The sequence below is a fragment of the Rhinolophus sinicus genome, linkage group LG16, assembly GCF_036562045.2.
Source record: "Rhinolophus sinicus isolate RSC01 linkage group LG16, ASM3656204v1, whole genome shotgun sequence".
NCBI classification, from domain to species: domain Eukaryota; kingdom Metazoa; phylum Chordata; class Mammalia; order Chiroptera; family Rhinolophidae; genus Rhinolophus; species Rhinolophus sinicus.
In genome coordinates, this window is record NC_133765.1 from 38,869,974 (window position 1) to 38,893,780 (window position 23,807).

At 55.5% G+C, this 23,807-nt stretch overlaps 1 protein-coding gene across 3 annotated transcripts in view; it reads right to left on the reverse strand.

The window, feature by feature from the left end:
• Nucleotides 1–23,807, reverse strand: part of GALNT9 (polypeptide N-acetylgalactosaminyltransferase 9) — a 50,569-nt gene that overhangs the window by 19,845 nt on the left and 6,917 nt on the right. For all 3 annotated transcript variants that reach the window (XM_074321826.1, XM_074321824.1, XM_074321825.1), the window contains exons 2-3: nucleotides 10,195–10,375; nucleotides 223–389 (exon numbers count right to left, since the gene is read on the reverse strand). In XM_074321826.1, the coding sequence (XP_074177927.1) occupies nucleotides 223–389; nucleotides 10,195–10,375 (348 nt within the window). The remainder of the gene's footprint in view (nucleotides 1–222; nucleotides 390–10,194; nucleotides 10,376–23,807) is intronic.

The window sequence follows — 23,807 nt, forward strand, 5'->3', positions numbered from 1 at the left end:
CCGCCACGTATATGAGGTCCCTGGAGGAGTCAGATTCATGGGGACAGCAAGCAGATGGTGGTGCCAGGGGCTGTGGTGGGGGAGGGGGAGTGAGTGTTTCATGGGGAGAGTTTCCATTTGGGATGATGGAAAGTTCTGGAGACGGTGGCGATGACAGCTGCCCTGACTTCAGATTTACGGCCTCCAGACACCAACACGCATCCCCTCGCTGGCCCCACTCACCATTGTCGCTGTTGTCATCCACCAAGATGACCTCTTTGAGCAGCTGGGGGGGCGTGTGGTTGACCACGCTGTGGACGGAGCGCAGGATGACGGAGAGGGCCTCGTTGACAAAGATGAAGACCACAGAGACCTGGGGCAGGTCATCCGAGTAGGTCATCTGTCTGCACCTGTGGGAGGCAGGGTGTGGGGCAGCGGTCAGCGCTGGGGGGTGGGAGCCTGGTGCCCCCAGTTCGAGATCCTATTACCAGTGAAAGAGCAACAGCAATGCCACAACCAAAACCCGGCCTGACATGGTGAGAAATGGTCCCGTCACAGTGGTCTCAGTACCGTGGGCGTCGTGCTCTGAGCCCAAGCCCTCTGCCTGTGGAAAGGCAGGGATTGCACTCATAAGGCATCCAGCCTTTCCCCGGTGCCCTCGGAAGGTGTGGGAGACGTGAAACGGAGCAGCAATCATCTCAGGTCCAGTGGAGGTGCCTGGGCCCCAGCCTGGAGCCCACATCGGCCTCAATGACCAGCTGTCTGTGCCCCGGGACAGCTGGCATCTACTGGCACTGCACACAGCAGGTGTTGTCCCCTGACACAGGCCACCCAAGATGGGGGAATGCAAACATCAAATGAGGCCACTGGGACAAAAGCTGTGTCTGCACCGGAAAGCCTAGTCATTAAGAACCAAAGTAACAAATGACCTGGGTCAAACCTGAGAGGGGGAAACCTGAGACCTTGTTGTTCTCCCAAAGGTCTTATCTTGGAGATAGGGGTGTGGGAGGGGAAAGAATGGAGCAGGGAAAGCAAATAGTCCACGATGAGGACAGCAGGGAGGGGATGAGAGCCTGGAGGAGAGGGGGGCGTAATGAGCAATGTTTCGTTTTCAGCGGTAGTTAAATAGTGTGTATTTATCAATGCGTCTGAAGAAGGCAAGGGGCTGTTACTGGAATCATGTAACAGAATAAATTCACAAGGGTAAAGGGGACCGTCAAAATCAAAGACACGGGAACAGGAAGAAACAGAAAAGTAAATACCTGAGATAAAGTCAGATAGAAGGAGCCCAGTTAGGTACATTGGCTGCTGTAATAAATGTGAATAAACAAAATCTCCTCAAAATAGCAGTAGCCTTTCAATTAAGTTCAATGCACACACTCACGCTCACACATAACCTGGCCATTTGCTATTTACAATAAACACTCAAAATAAAGTGATAGGGGGCCGGCCCGGTGGCTCAGGTGGTTGGAGCTCCGTGCTCCTAACTCCGAAGGCTGCCGGTTCGATTCCCACATGGGCCAGGGGGCTCTCAACCACAAGGCTGCCATTTCAATTCCTCGAGTCCCACAAGGGATGGTGGGCTCCGCCCCCTGCAACTAAGATTGAACACGGCACCTTGAGCTGAGCTGCCGCTGAGCTCCCGGATGGCTCAGTTGGTTGGAGCGTGTCCTCTCAACCACAAGGTTGCCGGTTCAACTCCCGCAAGGGATGGTGGGCTGTGCCCCCTGCAACTAGCAACGTTGACTGGACCTGGAGCTGAGCTGCGCCCTCCACAACTAAGATTGAGGGGACAACAACTTGAAGCTGAATGGCACCCTCCACAACTAAGATTGAAAGGCAACAACTTGACTTGGAAAAAAGGCCTGGAAGTACACACTGTTCCCCAATAAAGTCCTGTTCCCCTTCCCCAATAAAATCTTTAAAATATATCTATATAAGTAAAAATAAAGTGATAAAAAAAGTCGAAAATATACTGAACTGGGAAAGGTACCAGGCAAATACGACCCCCGCCCAAAGCAGGAATGCCGCCTAACATCACCCAGGAAAGAACTTAGTGCAGAAAACCAGGCATCACAAAGAGGGCTCTTTGTGAAGGAGAAAAATGGTTATAAACCGTTTTCAGGAAGTGACAGGCAGCTGAGTGTCAAACCATGAGGATTTATGGGAGTTTGATGAAACCTCGCGTGTGCATTGCCTTCAAAACCACGCAGTCTGTGAGTTAGGCCAGGAGGGAGGTACATGGTGTGTCCCTAACCCTTCAGAGAAGAAATGGCTTTTCCTATGCCCACAGGACATTTACAGAAAGTGGTCATATTTGCAAAACAGAAAACCGTAGTTTTACAATGCAGGTATTTTGCAGCAGGCGCGGCTCTGTGGGAGTGTGACCTGGGCAGTCCTGTGGCCCACACGGGGAGGGCCTTCTGTCATCCCAGCCTTGTCCCTGTGTGTCACCAATCATTGGATTAGGGCCGCCCTGCTGCAGTGGGACCTCATCTTAACTAATTACATCGGCAAGAACCCCATGTGCAAACCAGGTCACGTCTGCAGTCATGGGGGTTAGATGTGGACGTATTTGGAGACAAAACTAGCCCCTCACTCCAGTAATGCTGATCCCACGCCTTGAGAAAGAGCTGCTGTCTGCAGGGCACACTGGGGTTCCCGGGCGCTGAAAGGATCACCCACCAAGTCCTGGAGAAAACCAATCCTGATAACTCTAATCATGATCGCCAACACTTACATTAACCAATACTTACAACTAGTAATTATAATAACTACTAGCAATGGCAAGCAAGCATGGTGCTCACCAACGGTGACAGTCACCGATCACGATGATTAATACTTATGAGAACCAATCGTCCTACAGCAACAGCTCGCGGCCCCGGGGGCGCAGCGCGTGCATGTCTGGTGTATCAGTCCACTTACCCCTCACAGCAAGCGTAATAGGAGTCAAACGCCCCCATTGTAAAGACGAGGACCCTATGGCCTGGAGGGCTAACTCTCCCCCTGGCATAGTAAGTGCTGGCGTTGGGATTTGAACCTGAGACCTCAGCTTCAGGCGCAAACGGACCTGGGCTCCCGCCCTGTGTGCCAGCAGAGCCCTCCCAGGAGCCCCTGCCCCACGGCTGGAGTTAGAGCCCCAGCGTGACTTGCAAAGGCAGACTGTCCCACTGACACGGGCCAGACACCCGGCAGGGAGACCTCATCTCTCAGAAAGATTCTTTATGACAAGAAGTCTTCACTCTATTTCTCTGTAGAGGAAAAAAGTTGGAACGCACAATTTTCATGAACTTGCAAAATATGTAAAACTGGAAAAAAAAACTTGAGGAAGGAAATACATCTTAAGAGTGACGGCAGGAGCAGCGGCATATGGAGCAGAAGCATCTCAGAGCAGAGGTGCTGGAGGAGGCCTGGGAGGGCCAGAGGCTGCACCGCCTCACAGCAGATCTGACACGGCCATCGTGTCCCATCGTGTCACCATCGCGTGCCGCGCCTCCTCTCACCGAGCTCGCCATCTTCAAGTGTCCTTATGCGGTGTCTCTGTCCCCTCAGAACGCAAGAACAAAGAGCAGCCCTGTTCACTGCCAGATCCCAGAACCCAGAGCTCTGCGTACACATAGCAGGTTACAATGTAAAAACTAAAAACGGAGCCACTTTAAAATGGAGCGGGGGCTGCCTGGCACCTCTGACTCCTCAAACCTGTGGGATGTGAAAATGGGACAAAATAACCTTTGCACGGGGCCTGCAACATTGTGTCCCAAAGAACTCTTTGCAAAGATACAAGAAAGCAGATGTTATGCCTAAGGGACTGGCTACCTACAGTGGCTACCGGACCGAAAATTAAAAACATGGTTTAGAATTAGTGTCACTATGTAGCTTTCCTGCACCAATACCAGTGCCTTCCTTCTGTGGATCTAACTGTCCCCTCCCTTCTCATAAATACCCCTGGTTTTTGTCTCCTCATCCGAACACTATTTGGCTTCTGCCTGAATAGCGATTCTTGTTGCTCTCAAGTAAATGTTTATTGGCTCTCACTTTGGACTTTTTGCAAGTTATCAACAATAAACATTTGTTAATGAGTGGACGGACCCACACTCACGGGCCTTGACTGCTGACACTCACATCACCTGCCCACCGTCCTCATGACAGCAGAAGCCAGCACACCCTGTCTGAGGCGTGCAGGAAGCCCCCACCCCCTTTTATCTCCTTCCATTATCAGTTAGGAGGCCAGCAGACCTCTGGGACCCATTTGTGCTCCCTGTGTCAAGAAGTCACCCCGTAGTCAGCAGCTGTTTCATGAGGACCTACCATGCAGGGGACACTGTTCCAGGCGCTGGAGGCCTCGTGCTCCAGCCCTCACTTCCATTGGTGAGGGGGCCAAGAGCAAGTAAACAAACACAGAACGTGATTCCAGAGCGTGGCAGGGGCTGTGGCGGAGACAAAAAGGGGACAATGGGGGAGAGAGTGCCTTGGGGGCGTCTTTACATGAGCTGAGCAAGAGAAGCCATGAGGACGTGACCGTGTTTGTACCTGCATTAGCTGCTAGGGCGGATGTGACAAGTGCCACTGACCAGGTGACGTAAACAGCAGACATTTAGTGTCCCCCGTCCTGGAGGCGGGAAACCCAAGATCCAGGTGTGGGCAGGGCTGGTTCCCCCGAGGCCTCTCTCCTCGGTGTGTGGATGGCTCTGTGCCCGTGTCCTCACACAGCTGTCCCTCTGTGTGTGTCTGCATCTTGACCCCCCTTCTTAAAAGGACCCCAGTCCTATGGGGTCAGAAACCAGCCCAATAACCTCATTTTACCCCAACCACCTCCCTGAGTCCTGGGCAGTCACATCCTGAGGTCCTGGGGGCCAGGGCTTCAACCTGTGAATTTTGGGGGGACCCAATTCAGCCCAAACAAGCCCCAAAGGATAAAGAGGAACCAGCCATGCGAGGACTGGGGGACGAGGAACGCACAGGTGGGGCCATCCCGGCCGTGAGGTCGCAAGTGTCAGGAGGCGCGTGCTTCCCCCAGGGTGATACTGTCTTATTTACTCCGTTCACCTCCACTTCACCAGTTATACTCGTCGTGAACATTTGCAGCTTACAAATTGTTGTCTGCATTAGACATGGTTCAATATACACAGGTTATGCTCATTTTGGACCAGCATGAATCGGCATAACATAATCTCTTTTACTTATAATGCTTCTCCGTTAAGAAGAAATTGTGTGAACTATTGAGCAGATCGAGGGACATTCGAGCCCAGGGAAGGCTTGACGGCTAGGAGGCCACGGCAGCCTGTGCCTGTCCCCCAGCTCAAGCAAGGAGGCTGCGTTGCCCCCTGTCGGTGAGTGGCCTGCTCCTCCTCCTGCGGGGCAGCCACTGTCCCGACTCCGAGGGTCACGGGCAGGCTCTTCTCGCGCTTGACCACGTATGTTCACACTCCGAGTAACAGGATACGTGCGCTTGGACTTGACATGAATGGACGTGCTGTCTGCAGGGGCCCCTCACATCCTGTTTTTCCGCCAAACATCAGGTTCCTGGTGGCCGCTGGGCTGGGCCCGTTTTCAGGATTGTGCTGAGTCCCCGGTGCGAGGACGTCACCACGTGCGTGCCCATCTTCCTCTAGTGATGTCACGAGTTCCCAGCTCTCCCTCTGGCAGGGTCTTTCCCGGTGTCCCTCTGCTCCTGAACTGGCAGTTCAGCGTCCCCAGCTGGAGCCTCCCTGCCCTGGGCGGTGACCTCAGTTGCGTTGGCAGCTCCTGCCCTGTCCCCACACTGGAGCCAGGCAAGGGTTCTGATGTGACTGAGGAAAACAGAAATGAACCCCGAAGCTGCAGCCCTAGAATAACTCAGTTTACGTTACTCAGGAAACTTATGGGGACTCGCTTTGTGCCGCTGGAGACATAAACACAGGACGACAGGGGATGAAGTCCCTTCCAGGGAGCCATGAGCTGCACCTCGTGACAAGGGGACACACATCCATCTCCTGCAGGAGAGACGGGTCTGGGGCTGAGTGCAGACCAGGAAGCCTCCTCGTGAGGCCATGACCGATGTTTCTGGGAACAGCTGAGGGAGGGCTCTTGGCAGCACGTCACCTGGGATGGCTTCTGCCTGTGACATCCTTGTGGATGCCTTCCTGGAGGCAGCATCTGCCACTGTGTGTGACATATTCCTGCTCTCCCAGGGACACCGAGGTGAGTGGAGAATCCTAAATGAGCAGGTGCCACACCGAGGCTGGGTCCACCAGGGGGCCCGAGGCAGGATTCTGGGGGGCAGGGAGGCACAGTGCCCCCCACACCCTGGGAACTGTCTTTCTGAGACTGAGTCCCTCCTTTCCATCTGCCTCCCACTGGCCTCTGACCCCGAAGCAGAATGAGCCACCAGAACTGGGTTCCGGAGAAGAGAGCCAGTGGGAGTCACACCCTTGGGGACCATCCCGCCACTCCCCTGAGGACCCCCTGCCCTCCTGCAGACACCTACCTCCCCCACCCCCACCCTGCACAGACTGAGGGCCCTGGGGGAGCCTCCTGGTGAGAGCCACCAGCGCAGGCTGTGGCCCCAAGAGCCTGGTGACTGTAGGTGCTCCACCCACACAACAGGGCTCGTTTCCATGACGACACTGAGTTTTCCCATCTCATCATCTCAGACGCCTGCCTCCATGTGCAGGCCCTACATGCAGGAAGCATCAGCACGACCCTCGCCAGGACCCGGCCCTGGGCTCACACTGCTGGGTCCCAGGCCCTCACCTTCCCTGTCCACCATGTCTGCACTTGTTAGAGATGGCAGCCAAGCTGTTGGCAGCTTAGACAACCAGTGTGCATGGAGCCTGTGAGAGCCGTGACACGGGGGCAGCTCTGAGCTGGAATGCAGACGGGGCGTAGGGTAGGCCCACTCCCCTCTGGTTCTGTGTGATTTGCATTTACATTCTTCCTTTCCTGGTCCCAGGGGCCAGGCTTACTAATCAAGATCTGTGTTAAGTGCTTTGTGGCATAATTAAAGCCGCTGCTTAATTAGAAAAGCTGTCTACCTCCAGAAAACAGGAAATCAATATTGTATTAATGGGAGAAAGTTCTCACTGGAACTGTGGGTGGAATCGCTGTTGGGGCAGGACACATGCACACACACGCACACACGTGCTCTGATGTCCTGTGTGGGTTTCTGATGACTGCACCTGTCAGAGCCCAGCAGCAGGACAGCTTCTGATTGGATGGACGGGTGCCGTGGGGATTAGGCCATTTAAGGAATCAAAACCTGAACGTTTCAGATGGGCATAGACTGAGCTTGCCTTTGTGCATATATTCATTTTACCATCTATAAACATTTGCTGAGGGCCTACTAAGCGCCAGCCATGGCCACCGACATGACAGCATGAAGCTGCTGCCATTTGCAGGATGGAGGACGCCACATGTCAACATCCTGCAACGCTGTGTCTTAGGTGTCCTTCCCTGCATTCTAGTCGCCGACAGCTGTGTAACCAGCCTCCCACGTAGTGGCTTAACATGGCAGCGGCTTAACATGGCAGCCACCGCTGGCTTTCCTGTCATGGCTCCTGGAAGGCCAGGACTGGTGGCTCTGGGTCAGGGACTGTCCTGTGGGCTCTTGGATGGGGCTGGCAGCCACCGTGTCTCTCTCTGAGCTCTCAGTGCCTGTCCACATGGATGCCCCGAGGAAAGGCGGTTGGTCCCCCTCACAGCAGGTGGCATAGCTACTGGGAGGGGGAGGATGCTACGTCCTGGAGCCCGCAGGAGGGAGAGATGGTGCAGGAGCGGCCGATGGGGGGAGGGGCAGGGACCCCACAGCACCCCTGTTGCCCCAGTGCCCAGTCTCCCCTGGAGAGATGCTCTCCCCACCCCCAGTCCTCCAGACCACTCAGGCCCCAGCTCCACAGCCAGGCACTGGGGAGCTCAGTCCAGAGACTGGCCTTTCCTGCCTTGGTTTCCCCATCTGTAAAGTGGGGACAATATCGGCCCTCAAAGCCTTGCTCCGGGGTTAAGGGAGTAATACCTGGCTGTGGGCAGCACTCTACGACATGTGTGTCTTAAGCCACAGGGAGAGGCTGGGGCCCTCATGTGGCATGGGTCCCACCAGGTCCTTTTCTGTCCCAGGACGACTGGTGCCCAAGTCCTCAGCCATGCTCTCATGAGCACTGTCACTGCACAGGAACCATCCCTGCAATGCAGCCCACCGAGCGCAAGGGAGGTGCTGTCTGAGCAGCAGCCCCAAGCTCCTCAGGCCCAGGACAGAGCCTGGCGGGGACAGCAAGGGGCTTGGGAAGGCCTCCGTCCATTGCTGTTCATCTATCACATTGTGCACACGTGTGTGTGCACGCCTGTATGTGTGTGTGTGTTGAGGGGTTGTTCTTTGCACATCACGGGCATCAGAACCTCCTCGTTTCTTTTCTGGAAAGAAATGGGATAGAAACACACATGTAAATAAAAAATCCATATTCTCTAATTCAGGGAGGCAGAGAGGGTCACCCCTTCACATAAGAGTTGCTGTAAATCAGGTCTCTACCAATTAAGGTGCATTGCAAATGTCAGCTCTTCCAAAGTTCGCTCTGATGTCTTCTCCTGTGATGTGAGAAGACAACTGAGGTTGATCACTTCTGTCAGGTTTCCTCTTGGCAGACGGAGGTTCCTCAAAGGGGAAGCCGCGGGAATGCGAGGGAGGGAGGGGCGTCTGGGTGCTCCTGGGAAGCCAGCGGCCTCCTGCGGCTCACGCGGCCAGGGCCAGGCCCAGCCCAACGCTGGAGGAAGGTGCCCTGAGGGCACGGGGGCACCTGGATGAACCAGGGGAGCCCTGCGACTTCAGGAAGCACAAGTTCAATGGAAATTTGCTTCAGCAAAAGCTTTTACAAACACACGTGTGTGTGTATGTGCGTGTGTGCTAATTCACCGCAGAGCCGAGAGCACTTTTCACTTATAATCCACGAGCACCAGCTTCAGGGGCCGCTGGACCTAGGAGCTCACCCTGTGGCACTGGAGCCGGTTCCTGCCCACCTCCCAGGGCTGCCGTACCTGCCGGGACTTTCCTTGGTTTCCACGGTGGGTTCTGGAACTCCAAGCTGTCCCACCCTGACAATAAGATGGTGCAGCTCCCCAGGTTTCCATCCTTGCAGTTTTACTTTGGGGGAAAATTTATGTTTTCCCCCCCAAATGGACTCAGGTAATTCCAAGATTGGGCTGGCCATGTGACAGCTCTGAGCCAATCGCTGTGGCTGGAGGGCCCCAAGCTGGGACTGGCTTAGCCCTGGGTCACAAGACCTGCCCTGCATCTGGGATGGACAGTTTCCTTGGCTTCCCAGGGAGACAAAGAGCTACGGCCCCAAATGGGAAAACTAGATTTCAGGGAGGCAAACAACAGGCAGCCCCAGCTGTACAGGGAGCATGGCTGTACCTGACGACGGTCCCCAGGGCATTCATGGGACAGGTGGAGCAGACCCCCCCCACACCGAAACAGGAGCAGGTCCCTGCACCCCAGGCCCAGCACTCACTCTCCACCTGTCACCAACTCAGAGCAGCAACCTTGGTCACGTGGCTGCCCAGCCCAGCCCCGAACCCCAGCTCGAGCCAGGAAGCGCTGCCAGAGGTGCTTTCCCAGCCAGGGTTCCCACAGACGGGCCCCCAGAAGCAGCCCAGCTGAGCCTCATTAAAACCATGACGTCCACTTAATACAGTGTTTTGTTTAAGTCTCGTTCCCACCAAGGTGACTCGTGAGCTTTCAAACAGGATGTGTGATCGGGAATGACGACTCAGTCCTGAGTGACCGCAAAGCAAAGCCACTGAGGGATCTGAGTTTCTGACTGATCAACTGCTGTGGCTTTGGGGACAGGAGGATAGGGGTTTGTCCGCCCTGACAGATTGGCAAATGCCTCTTTCAAGTCTCCACCCGCCCCTGTAGTAACTGGGCCAGAAGCAAGTAGGACAAATGTGCTTGGCAGAGCCTGATGCTTCAAGCTTCTGTCATTTGTGTCACTTGTGTCACCTGTGTTCGTGGCAGCACCCTGAGCATCAGCCACGGGGCAGCCCGCCTCCCCAGACTCACAAATGTCTGTGTCAACAGGGACCGAGCCCCTTCCGCGCTGTGAGGACGCCGGTGCCTGGCTGAGGGCAGAGGGACCCGGGAGGGCTCCCCACACCCGGAGTAGCCATGCCACCTCTCTGTGACGGTCTGTGTCATGGCTGGCTGGGGCGCTGCTGCTGGTCCCTGTGGGAGGGGCCGCTACTCACTTTTTGGGCCTGTAGTCGGGGATGGTTCTGTCCAGCGAGATGCGGTCACTCAGCTGAGCGTTGTAACCGTACTCTTCATACTTGCCCTCCGTCTCCTGGCTGTCGTCCTGCAGAGTGGCTGCCATGCCGCCCTGGCCCAGGCCTCCCGGCCCCTCCACCAGACCCATGGGCTTGGCGAGGCCTGGCGGGGAGGAGGAAAGAGGGTGGTCAGGCAGGTCCCAGGATGCAGCCGTCCTTCCCGTGCCCCTCCCAGCCTCGCCGCACAGCCCTCTCTCAGGCCCACTCGGGACATTCCTCGCACCCGACAGGGTTCCAGCTGCAGGATGTGGCGGGACAAGCAGAACCACGGAGCCGGTGAGAAGATCCGTGCTTGGAGGGGTGGGGAGACAGGCAGAGCACAGAGGGCGTGTAGGCCAGAGGAACGACCCTGTGTGACACGTGATGACAGACACGTCATTACACATTCATCCAAACCCACAGGACGTGTAGCACCAAGTATGACCCATGTCAGCTGTGGGTTTCAGGGGATGATGATGTCGGTCCGTCTGTTATTAATAACCCAGAGTGTGTGGGAGGGCCTCCCCACTTAGTCTTCCTGTGAGCCTAAAACTGCTCTAAAAAATAAGGTGTCTTAATTTTTTAAAATATAAAAGAAATAAAAATGAACAAAAAATACAAAGCAGCTGGCCCCCTGCTCACAGCCCTCAATATTGTCGGTCTTTTTCATTCCAACCAATCGCACCTGTGCACAAAGGCACGTGGCTTTCGGGTAAGAGGAGGGCACCGCTGGCGTCCCCAACAACCTGCGTGGGTCTCAGGAGCGGCTCGCGGAACGAGACAGCTCGTCCTGTGTGGCTCTGTCTACAAGGCTCAGCAACGGACAAAGCCAACCTGGGGCTCAGGGCAGCAGGTAACCTCCAGGGCAGGTGTCACTGGCTGGAAAGGAGCCCTCAGACCAGGATGAGTGTGCATGTGGGCACCTGAGAGGGCCAGGCTGGGGGTGTTCTGGAATGTTCTAGGCGGTCACCTGTGTCAGGAGAGGAACACAGCTCAGCAGTGTTGTTCCCAGAGGGAACTGGGGACCAGAGCTGTGCCCACCAGACTAGGACGCCCTCCTTGCTGCTGGGGATGGACCTCCTTGCTGCTGGGGATGGACGACTCTTAGACCCTTTCCTGCACATTTGCATAGGAATTTGATGTGAGTCGGAGACAATTTCCCTGGGCTTCAGTCCACTGTCACCACCGCCTACACTCCGGCCCCCACGCCCCCCTCCCTGATTTTTCTTAGCTCTGTTATTATTTTTAGTTGTTCTGGTGGTTACCTTTGTGACCTTAAGAGGCATATTTGCAGCTCTATTTCTGGAAGAGTCGACTTTAGAGGGTGTCTAACAACTTCCTACCAGGTGAGAGGAGAAATGAGCAAATCCCCTCCCCCCCAGTTACTATTGGGCAGGGTGGGAGGGTGGGTATACGTTGTTTCAGTTACAGGTAAATACCTAAACTTATCTGAACAAGCTCAGAGCTGGCTCCACAGGGTCTCATTAACCATGCTGTGTTGGGCCCTTAAGCATTTGTTAGGAAGGGACATCTCATGCTCAGTGTTCTTCCCACAATGAAAGCCACAATAAAAACATAAAATGTTGAATTGCAAAAATAACAAAAGAAGCACATCAGCATGCCTCCCCCTGCATCTCCCACCTAGCTCACACATTTCACTACGTGACCGTGACCCAGCTTTCCACAAGCCTTGGCTCAATGTCGGTCCTAACACCAGACATGAGGCCACACTGGTCACGTGGTTATTACATAAATATGACGCACTGTGCAGCCAGCGTCACCGGACCTCAGAGACCACAGTGGGATTCTCGCACCTGTTAAAGCCCTGCCATTTAGTGAAGAATTTTCAAATGTCGAGGCCACATCGCTTGCTTTTCCTGACACTGTATTCCCAAATTAGGCATAGTTGGGTTTTTTCCTAAAGTTTGGTTCTTGGCTTTCTGTACAGCTTTCCAGGGTGGACACACAGGTACATGCAGGCACTTTTAGCCCCAGGAACCCACGACACCGCTGCAGGCAGGTGCTACAACAGATCCACTTTCATGAGGAAACTGAAACACGGGGAGGTCAGCTGCCATGCTCGAAGTCACACGGTTTGCAAGCGCCAGAACCAGCGCGTGCTTGCCGGCAGTGTGGCGCTGTGGGACCAGCTACACCACCTTCCACGGCCTCCGTGAGCTCAGGGATGCCTCATCCCAGGTCACGTGGAGCTGGGCCCAGATTCCTCTCGAGAACAATGTCGCAGCAGGGCTGGCACTAGAGTGGAGCTGGGTGCAAACTCTAAGGAGGCGCCCGCTCTCGGGGTCCTCGGGTCCGTGCCTCCCCGAGCCCGCCCACGTCCTCACTCCTCACGTGTCATTCCCCCAGTCACCATCCTGGATTTCTTCTGACGTGGACCCTGGGTTGGCTCCATGTTCTGTGAGTCCCACATCGTCCTAAGTCCACGACTTCCTTTTCTGTTGGCTGAAGCATGTTGTCAGGGACATTTCAGAAGGGCCGTGCGCAAAGTAAACTTTCTGAGTCCTAAGACATCTGCAAATGGCTTTCCTGTTGGACTTTTATACCTGACTGGCAGTTGTGCTGGCCAGAGCTTCTGGGCCGTGCCTTCTGGCCCCACGGCCGCAGCAGCTGTAGGAGGCTGTGGGATTCAGGATCTGTGTGGCCTGCAAGGGACTCTGATCTTCCCCATGAAGGTCCTTTGAATGGGACAGACCTGTAACAGCTCTGCCGATTAAAAGCCCCCAGATGTGACTTCGCTTTTCAGGAAAGGCACACACACCACTTTCCTGCCGGGTTCTGGAACGCTCACCTTTCCCCCTTTTCTCGTATCTGCTGTGTTGCTTCCCACCTTGTCTCACAAGGAATTCCCGCTAAAGGGTCAGGGCTCCTGCAGCCCCCAGGAAACCAGGGCAAAGGAGGCAGGAGGACCCTGTGAAGGTTAGCGAGGTCCCTGCCTCCCTGCAGGGCCTGAGCAGATGGAACCTGTGCATGGACTTTGTCCCATCGCCCACACTCCTGGCTGCGCGAGCAGACCTGTGAGTGAGGGAACGGGGTGCCAGCATCCTCATTCCTGCCTTGCCTCTGCCCTTGGGGGCCGTTCACCAGGGCCCCTGAAAGGGCAGCTGGCTCTGTAGACTGTGTGTGCTTACCCGGACCTGCAGGTACCACTTTATTTGGGAACAGGGTCTCTGTGGATGTGACTAGTTACCAAGAGGGCATCCTGAATTGGGGTGGATCCTAACCCAGTGACTGGGGTCCCTATAAGGAGAGGGAATTTCGGACACAGACTCAGAGGAGAAGGCCGTGTGACCATGAAGGCAGGGATTGGAGCAGTGCGGCCACAAGCCGGGGACCCCTGGAGCCACCAGAAATGCAAGGAGCAGGAAGGACCCTCCCCTGGAGGGAGCGTGGCCTTGTGACTCCTTGATCTCAGACTTCTGGCTGCAGGACCAGAGAGAATGAACGTCTGTTGTTTTGGCCATTGTTTTGGGGGGGGGGCTTTGTTAGGGTGCCCCGGGAATCAAACATGCAGGCCCAGTGTGCACACCGCCTGCTCAGAAGTGACCTGCAGCCAGCGATTCTGAGAATGGGACATGCTGGGACATGCTGGCGGACACGGAGGCTGTCCTCCTCAGAGAGGACGTGGTCACCACCCAAACGCCGTCTTCCTGTTTGAAATCTCGCAATTCCTCCTCCTTCTATCCCTGAATAAGATGTGATTTTGAGAACAATGGGGAATTTGCACGCATTAGCTCAGCCTCTGGAATGTCTGTCTGACAACTTGTTCTACAAACACAAGGCAGGAAGCATTTTCCCGTCATCCTGGCAGGCGTGCGGTCACTGCGAGCCAAGATAGCTGACATTTTCTACTGCTGACCAGGGACTGGCCTGGCCTGTGCTGGACGTTGCACAGACACCTCGTTCACTCCCATGGGTGCCTCAGCCGCCCCCATGCACAGAGGTGACCCTGAGGTTCACAGTGGGCACGGCACGGCCTCTTGACCACACCCTCCGATCATCAAAACATCTCAAAGCGACTACAGAGGGGCCAGTGAGGGTCACCAGTTTTTCATTTTGACCAGCAAGGGGCACTGAGGAAGCATTTACCTACTTTTAGCACCACCGTCTCCTGGAAGGAAGCGACTACTCTCCAACAAGGGGGACACGGCACTCTCGCCAGGGAACCCCCTCTGGATACACCTGGCTTCACGCAGGACAGGCTGCATTATGCAGCTCATGTTGCGCCAGGCAAGTATAGGGGTGCCGTTCACGGCCACCCCACTGCCAGCCCTGGCCCCCAGATGGGATTAGAGGCAGGGGTGGTGGGGCCAACCTCCACAGCCAGCACAGCACGAGGACTGACAGGTGACAGGGAAGAGTCTGGTATGTCACGGCCTCCAGACCGAACACAAGCCCTGGTTTGGGGGCATCTGGGGAACCCCTAATCATGCCAGGGAGGCGCCTCACATCTCAGGAAAACGAGCTGCCAGCTGGTGCTCAGCCTTCCTCAGCCCGGCAGGACTGCGATGGCCGCCGCCGGCTCTGGGTCACTGTCCCTGCCCGCTCTGCATCACCTGGACATGGCACTGCCCTTGGAGACGACCACCAAGCACTGTGCCCAGTCCTACGGCTGATGGTCGCGTTTTGCTTTTTGCTCCCACTTAAAATTGTTCAAAGTGTCTCCTATTTATTGTATATGACCCAACAATGATTATAATTAATACTTATCTTTTAAACCACCATGAAATAGTCTACCAAACAGATACATAAACATTCGCTTAACAGTTCCTATTTGCTTTTTATGGATCTTGGTGCCAAATTACTTTACAGAAGATTTAGATTAACTTTACACGCTGCCAGCAATGTCTGCCTCTACTTCTTTAATTAGAAAGTGCATTTGTTCTGATTGAAAAGGTCATAAATGCTTATTGTAGGAGATTCTGAAAACACACGCGCACACACACAAAAACACACAATACACGTACACATACGTGTATGCACACGCACTCCCACAGGATCGCACTCCACAGAGAGAATCAATACGGGTATTTTAGTGCTCCATGTTATTTGTATACAATTTCATGTAACGGTTTCAACCAAGCTCAGTAAATTCGTACGCAGTGTATACAAGCCTGCATTCTGTTCTTATTCCACATCCCCCGCACTTTCCTATGTCACTAAAATTTCTGCACAAACATAACTTTTCACAGCTGCAAACATAAAGTCTCACCTGGTCTATGCCACTTATTCCCTTATCCACCCATCAAAAATGTCTGGGCACCTGGGGTGCCTCCCAAGTGCAGGGACTGGGCACCCAGGGGACCAGGCACAGTGTGCCCCCCCAGGTGCTCACATTCCAGCAGGAGACAGTCCCACCAACAGGTGAACGCAGGCCAGCGGCTGGGGTCAGCGACATGCATGGGGATCGTGGGAATGACCGTCAGGCCCCTCATTCCACACATTCGGGGGTGGGGGAGGGACACGGCTTCCTGGAGCTTCCAGAGGACCTCGCTTTCAGCCTGCAGGAAATGGGGGCCACTGGAGGGCCAGGCACAGTAACCATCGGGGGAGGGGTTTTGGGGGGGCCTGAGAATGGACCCCATGGGGCTGTGCTGATCTGATGGCCTGGAGGTGGCACCCACCTGGGAGAGAAGGAGGGCTTCCTGAGGCCTGAGGACATTGATGATTTGGAACCTCCCTTCCCAGCCCAGGTGGGTGGCCCACTCAGGTGTGCACCACCCTGGCCCAGGCGGACAGGAGCTGGGCCGGCCAAGGCAGAGCAAGGCCTGGACCAACTACCATAGAGGACTGGCAGGCCTGTGGGTGGCTCCCCAGGGGTCCAGGTTGCTGGGGGTCCGGGTGGAGGAGGCACAGGCGGGTCCCACGCTGTGTGGGGGGAGAAGATTGTCAAGATCAGGGTGGATAGCAAAGCTTGGAGGGCACAGGAATGTCTCCAGGCCCCCCTCCAAACTGAAACACCCACCATGCTCATGGGGGGCCCCCGCTTCTTCCAGAACATTCTCTGCTTCCATGCTCTTGCTCAGAGCCCAAGGTGACACCTGCAGTGAAATGCGTCTGGTTTCAGAGGCAGCCATGTGACTTTGGAGAGCAAAGCAGCTTCCATTAAAGAAGCAGGCGGAAGCGGGGTCCCTCCAGTCCCAAATTCATCATCATTGTCCTAATTGGATGAGATTGGACACTTATGTGAAAGGGCGGCTGACGCCCAGAGCAAGTCTGCGATCATCTGAAGTTCCTCTCGCCTGACCTGAGGGAGCGAACTTCCTTAATTACAAGAGATAATTGGGGAGACATCGCTGCAAGGAGACAGCCGTGCAGAACGGGCGTGAGACACTGTTCACGCAGGAGACGGACTCGGGGTCTGGACGAGAACAGTGAGGAGTGGTCTGGACCCCGATTCCCGGACACTTTCTCTTGAACCCTGAGGAGAATGACAGCAAAAGGTCAAGATAAACCGAGATTGTCACTGGCCCCACCGGGGGTGGAGTGGGGGGGGCGCACAATGGGGTGTGATAGGGATTGCGGCTCATGAGCGCCCCCTGCAGGAGTGGCTCCAGGTTCACATCCATAATATCAGCAACTCAGATGCTGTGAAAAAGCATGACGGTAACAGACTCCTGGGTGCACGTGTTAGGCACGGTTGGTGAGGCAGGCTGAGTGTGGTCCCAAACATGTCAGGTTCTAGCCCCTGAAGCTGTGGGCACGTCGCCTTAAACAGTAAAAGGGACTTTGCAGATGATATAAAGGACCCTGAGATGGGGAGAGCACACTGGGTTATCCAGCAGGGCCCCACTGCCTTCAAATAGAGGGTGGGGGAGAGTTGACGCAGACAGAAGAGAAGGCCGTGTCACACAGAGGCAGAGATGGGAGTGACGAGGCCACAAGTGAAGAAGGAACAGTCAGGCCCCCAGAGCTGTTGGTTGGTTGTTTTTGCCTTTTAGCTGCAGTCCTTCCCCATTTCTCCTGCCTGGAACCAGGACTCAGTGCCCAGGGCTGGGGCACACAGCCTGTGACCAGGAGGTGGAATGCCACCTGCAGGAAGGGCTGGGCTCCTGAGGACAGATACCATGTTCTGTGAGAAAAACCAACCACAGCGCACTCAGGCCACTTTGTCGGGGTTTGGTCAGAGACTCTGACTCCTCACCCAGAGAAGGAAGGGGGTGTGAGCAATGAGAGGAAAAGCAGGCTGCCCAGGAAGACCCCCAAAAGGACTCGTGACCGTCCTGGGCCAGAGCCCTCCAGGGAGGCCGACGTAGCCGCCAGCTGCCCAGGAGCCCTTCAGACTGCCTCTGTCCCTGAGTCTCTGATACTTGGCAAAGCCACCCGTTGGAACACAGGACACCTGGGACATGTGGGCGGCTGAGATTTCTCAACTTGGAAGGAAGTGTGGCTTTCAAGCTCCCAGCTTCTCTTTGAGTCACTGATTTCCATCTGTCACCAAGACTTAAGCCAATATTCTGAGAGAGGAAGCAGCCTGAATGGAGAGGCTGCCAGTCACAAGATGACCCGAGAGGAAGAGGCAGAGTGAAGGAGTCTTTGGGAAGGGGGGTTGTGTCATCACCTGCAAAGTCGGGCGGGTCCTGAGATACAGCCTGGCCCATGCTTCAGTGTCGGGACACCTCTGGGGACACACAGCCTCCGACAGCCCAGAGGAGGGCCCTCAGTGTCAGCCGGGGTCCCCACGAGGGCCAGCCAGGCTAGTGGGACCAACTACCACTCTGAAAACCATAAAGAATGTTAGTTTTGAAACAATAGTAATAACATCCATTTCTATAAAGCAATAAATATCTGACAAGATGGCAAGAAATTACTAGACCAAAATGAAGACAAATGGGAACTGGGAGATGAGCGAGTCCATAATTTGCTTTTTTTCCCAGGGGTGTGTGTGGGAGGGGAGCTTCTAAATGCTGCAAAGTTGATATTTAAAAGAGGGTGCAAAAGGGAAGACGTTGGAGGGCCAACTGGACCACAGGACCCCTGTGTGGGGCACATGGCTCCTGAGCCCTGGTCAGGGGTGGCAGAGCCCCCAAGAGCCTGGAGGAGCAGATACTGACCCTGCCCCCAGGCCTCCAAGGATGCCACAAATCCATGTTCCCTGACGATGACCAGCAGACGGTCACATACCAGAGATGGACGAGACCCACAGACAGATTTCAGACGGGGCACTGCCATGGTCGGTGGGCCCTCATGCTGCCCTCGGATCAAGGAGGCCATCAGACTCCCCCTCCCGTCACCCAGCAAAGACGGACTCCACACTTCGCAGCAGGAAAATCACTTGTCACCTGCTGTCCCTTAGTGGGCCTGTGACCTTGGCTGTCATCTGCAGTGTGTGAGTGGGGGGAGGGGTGGAAACAGCAGCGGGCAGAGCTCCCCCCAGCTCCTGGCTCTTCTCTCTCTTCACCCTATAAAAATTTAGGCCAATTTAACGTGCCTGGCTATTAATTTTGATGATTACAAAGTGGAGATAAAATGAGAGCGTCGGCTTTCTCGGCCTTTGTAGATAATCCCTCTCCCAGCTTCAGCTTTACCCACTCTCCAAATACAACAGCTAATTTCATTACAGACAGGTCTTTTAAGATTCCCTGGGGACCCAAACTAATAACATATTGTCAATAGCGGAAAGACTGACTACCCTTCTGAAACTGTGAAGTCATGAATATTTTGCAGGACATGGCAATACCTGTAAAATATATCCTCACTGAGACTAATATAGTGTTTGATAAATCTTCACACATAATACTTGTGTCCAACTAATATGAATATTTATGGGGCCAAAGCATGGAAATAAGGGATGGCTGGAAATAGCTGGCAGAATGGACTCCCTGGCCTTTCCTTTCACTTTGTGAAGCATGTGAAGGGCGTAGAATGTCACACGGCCTGCTCCTTGCAGTATTAAGTGTCAACCTGCCCCAGATCGCAGCCCAGTTATTGCTGGGGAGTAGATATGGGGACATTGGAGTGTCCTATCACTTCACCGGCCACCTGGCTCTGAGGGAAACAGCCCAAGAAGGTCAGAGCGTTCGGGCCCCGAGTGCCCTGTGCCCACCTCAGCCTCTGGTTCCCTCGAGCTCAGCTGTCTGCTCAAACCCTGAGTGCTAATTTCCTGGGAAATGCTTGTTCTGAGGGTTAGAGACAGGAGGGGACCTAGGACCCCACGCTCTGGGGACAGGAGTGGGGATGCAGGCTCAGCTGGAGGAAGTAGGGAGTCTGGGTGGCCCAGAGAGTGGGCTGGCTCTGTCCCGCCCAGGGCAGGGCTGCCCGCCTCGCTCACGTGGCGCCCAGAACCTAGCTCACAGCAGGCACTCAGCACGTGCTTGTGAAGGAAGGAATGCATGAAGGAAGGAAGGAAGGAAGGAAGGAAGGAAGGAAGGAAGGAAGGAAGGAAGGAAGGAATGGACAACTGCGGGCTCCCAAAGTGAAGGAGACAGAACTGGAGCCGTGGGTGCCATGCCCAGGCCTCCGTCCAGGAGACAGTGACCTTCCAGGCAAGGAAGACGGACAAGCCCAGGAGTATGTGCTGACCTTGAAAATGCCGAGGGCCCCCCACTCCCACCCCCGTGTGGATGCCCTAACTCAGTCAGCTTGGCCGCATAACAAATACCACCGACCCCTGAGGCTGCGGCTTAAACAGCAGATATTTACTTCCCATGGTTCTGAGGCTGCAAGTTCTCAGTGTCCTCACCTGGTCTGTCCTTGGTGTGTGCGCACGGAAAGTGTCACCCCTCTGTTCCTATTCATACCAGGGCACTGATTCCACTCACGCCCTCATCTAAACCTAATCACTTCCCAGAGACCCCACCTCCTCGTACACCCCACTGGGGCTGGGTTCCAACACAGGAATTTTACGGGGTGCGGGGGGGGGGGGAACATGACATTTGGTCCCTGTACAATTCTGTGAATAAAGTATGCATAGGATGAAACCATCTCCTTGCCCCCTCCCAACTTCCGCACAGGCCTGGGGTCAGCGCCGGGCTTAGTCCAGAGGAGCTGGGCTGGGAGGTCCGGGAGTGTGGATCAGCAGACGTGATAATGGCTTTGCAAAGGCAGCTCGGGCCTCCTTCCCCGCGAGCAAACACCACACCAGCCACTCCAGGCTCTCCCACGTCTCCCCTCCTGCATCCTGACAGCAAAACCAGGAGACAAATACTATGATCCACCTGCAGGTGAGGAGGCTGACAGCAAGGGCCTCACCAACTGCCCCAGGCTGTGGGGGCGGGGGTGGCACTGGTCTGGAACCTGGGTGGCTGGCCCGGCCCCCCTTAGCCCTGCGCCCATGCTCCAGCACACAGAATACTAACAGGCGTTTTCCACAATCTGCTCAAAACAGTGTGAAAACAGTCCCTCATGTAGCCCAGGCACGCGTGTTATTTTTTTCCTTTGAAATAAAATCAAGGCTCACTGGGTTTCACACGGGGCTGCACACAGACCTGATGTGACTGAGCTATCCTGTTAAAAATAAAAATAGTCCTTTTTTGCTGAAAGAGGCAGGAGCTGTGCTCTCAGCCTGGCACCGGGGAGGCCTCTGGCGCAGGGAGCCTGGAGCCCACGTGCAGGTCTCATCCCCCGCCTGCCATGGAACGACCTCGCGGGGCCCTCGTCTCCTCGTGGGGGCAGCAGGATAGAGAGATGGTCTCCTCACAGGCTGTGGTGAGGGCGGCACGCGTTCACAGACCCCAGGTACACAGACACTCACCTCACCTACTGTTACCATCAGGTGGGCATGAAACAGCCTCAGAGAGAGTTCCAATCAACAGCGTGAGCTCTACCTGGGGCAGTGAGCACCCTCTGTCCTGGGTCTCACTCAGAAGCCAGAAGGTTGGGGGGACTAGGATGGGGAGGGGGGCAGCCCTCACGCCGAGAACGAGCACATTCTCCAAGGTGCAATGTGTCCGTGGCGGGGAGGGGGAGAAAGAGATGGGCCTGAGAGGATGCAGTGTCCACGGTGAGAGCCCAGGAGGAGGCCCAGGGGGCCAGGGAGTCCCCCACCCAGGCCCACCTCACCCTGGAAGCCTGCCTGCTCTTTCCTCAACTTCCCTTCTACCTCCAGGAAAGGCCTGTGGATGGAACTGCCCTGGGCGGAGGGGTGACAGGGCAGAGCTCCCACTCTGCGGGCTCTCGGAACCCTCTCCCGCTGCCCCCCCACCCCACCCCCTGTCCATCCCCACCTGACAGACCGGGGTTCTCAACACAACCCACCCAGTGTCCCCACTTCACGACACACATTTTGTAATAACCTCTATGCTGCAGTGAAACATAGAAGATGTAAAACCAAGCATACTTTCTTTTTAAAAATCCATTTAGTGCTATAGCTGTACTTCAAAAAAAGGAAGGAGGGAGGAGGGAGCAGGGAGCAGGGAGAGAAGAAGGGGGTTTGCGTTCTACCTCAGCCCGTGGCCTCGCTGAGAAAATGGGAGGCTCAGAGATATCCAGCTCCCACCCACGTGGGCTCCCTGCCGCCCGGCCCTGCGCAGCAGCGGCCTCCGTGCTGGTCAGGCCCCCCCACCCCGCCGTGGGGGGGCGGGGCTTCGGGAGCAGCTCCAACTGCGTCCACCCACGCTGCCCTGCTCCCATTTTGGAAATGACGTCCTGTGCCCCACGTTGCTCTCCAGGACTGAGCCCCATCTCAGCCTCCCTCACAGCGTGGTTCTCAGCTGGGGATGGGTTTGCCCCCACGGACATTCGATAACACATGGGGACATTTCTGGTTGTCACACCTGGTGGAGGCCAGGGACGCTGCTCAACACCCTGTAATGCTCAGGACAGTACCCCCCCCCCCAGTGTCACCAGTCCCAAATGTCAACAGTGCTGGGCCGAGAAGCCCTGCGTCACCAGCACAGCTTCAGGCTGGTGTGTCCAGTTTCTGCTCACCCATCCCCTCCACCAGGTCACCTCCAAGCTGCTGAGCCAGCAGTCAGCCTCGGTCCTCCTGCATGATCCATCTCAGCACTTGGCAGCGCTGGTGGTCCCTTGAGGCGGGCACAAGACCCTCGCCTGCCGTGCCCAACCCACCCACCATTCCCTCTCATCTGGGGGATGCCCCTGCCCAGCGGGACTTGGTCTCTTCTCCACCCACACTCACTCCCAGTCTAGGCGAGATTGCAAAGCCTCACAGCATCTGTATGCAGGTAACTCCTGCTGTGGGCTGAACTGTGTTCTCCTAAAACTCAAGTGCTGAAGCCCTAACCCCACCCCCACCCCGTGTCACTGTACCTGCAGAAGGGTCCTTAGGGACATCATTCAGGTTAAGTGAGGTCACTGAGGGCCCTGGTCCAATAGGACTGTGACCTCACAGAGGGAGAGAGACCAGGAACGTACGCACGCAGAGAAAAGGCTGTCTGCAGGCCAGGACAGGGGCCTCGCCAGAACCCCACCTGCCGGCACCTGGATCTTGGACTTCCAGCCTCCAGAGACAGACAAGAATCTCTGTTGTGTAAGCTGCCGCTGTGTGGTCTGTGGTACTTGTTAGGTAGCCCCAGCTAACTAAGACAGCTCCCAAATGTGAGCCTCCCACACCAACCCCCGAGACCGGCTTCCTGGCTGCGCCCGTGTCAGGATCTGTGTGCCCGCCGGGCCTGGCGCCAGCTCTCCAGACCCTGCATGCCACATCTGCTCCCTGCTTGCAGCCTTCACAGAAACGTCACTGCGGTCCTGACACGCCCGTGGGAGGTACCCTGCCTCCCTCTCCCACTTTGTCCTTCCCGGCTGCCTTTTGCCCCCTAACATTTATCAGTATTCACATTTATCAAGTCTAAGGTTTGCCCACTGTGAAGGGCGGCATTCCGGCCCCAACAATGTTCACACTTGCCCCCACAACCCAGGTCTGTGTTTGGTCACGTGGCAAAGAGAATTAAGGTCGCTCAGCAGCTGACCTTGACCTGGGAGATGACGCTGCATTGTTGGGTGGGCCCTATGTCATCAGAAAGTCCTTAAAAGTGGACAGGGAGGGGAAGGAGAGAGGGAGATGTGACTGCAGAAGAGAGGCACAGGGAGGTCACGTGCCAAAACCCGGAAAAGCCAGGAAACGACTCTCCCTGAAGCCTCCAAATGGAACCAGCCCTGAGGACATTGCAGTTTCAGCCAGAGACCACATCAGACTCTGAACCCCAGAATGCCCAAAGAAAGCTGTTTATCATACACACTTACCACATGCTGCAGCCTCAGACCACAGCGTCTGCGGGAACTAACGCCCCCCTCAATTCCACTGTCTTATGAGCAGCACAGGTTGGGGGACCTCAGGTTGAGGTTCTTTACAAAGTGTCCTCTCCTGTTTCTGGCATGTGAGGCAGACGCCACGGACATCTCGGGGTATGGGAACCCCCCTGCCAGCCTGCGCTGCCTCCTGGAGCAGAGGTTGGGGACAAAGCCCATGTTTGCTTTGCTGACATCAGACAAGTGGCCTGGGCCTGGCTGCCTGGCTTCCACGCTGGGACATAACACAGCTCTTAAGTATCTTTTAAACAACCTGGAAATGAGTTTCTCCTTTTGGTGAATGGCAGCTGGGGGAGCAGCGGGGTAGGGGTGTCAGACTCATGTGATCA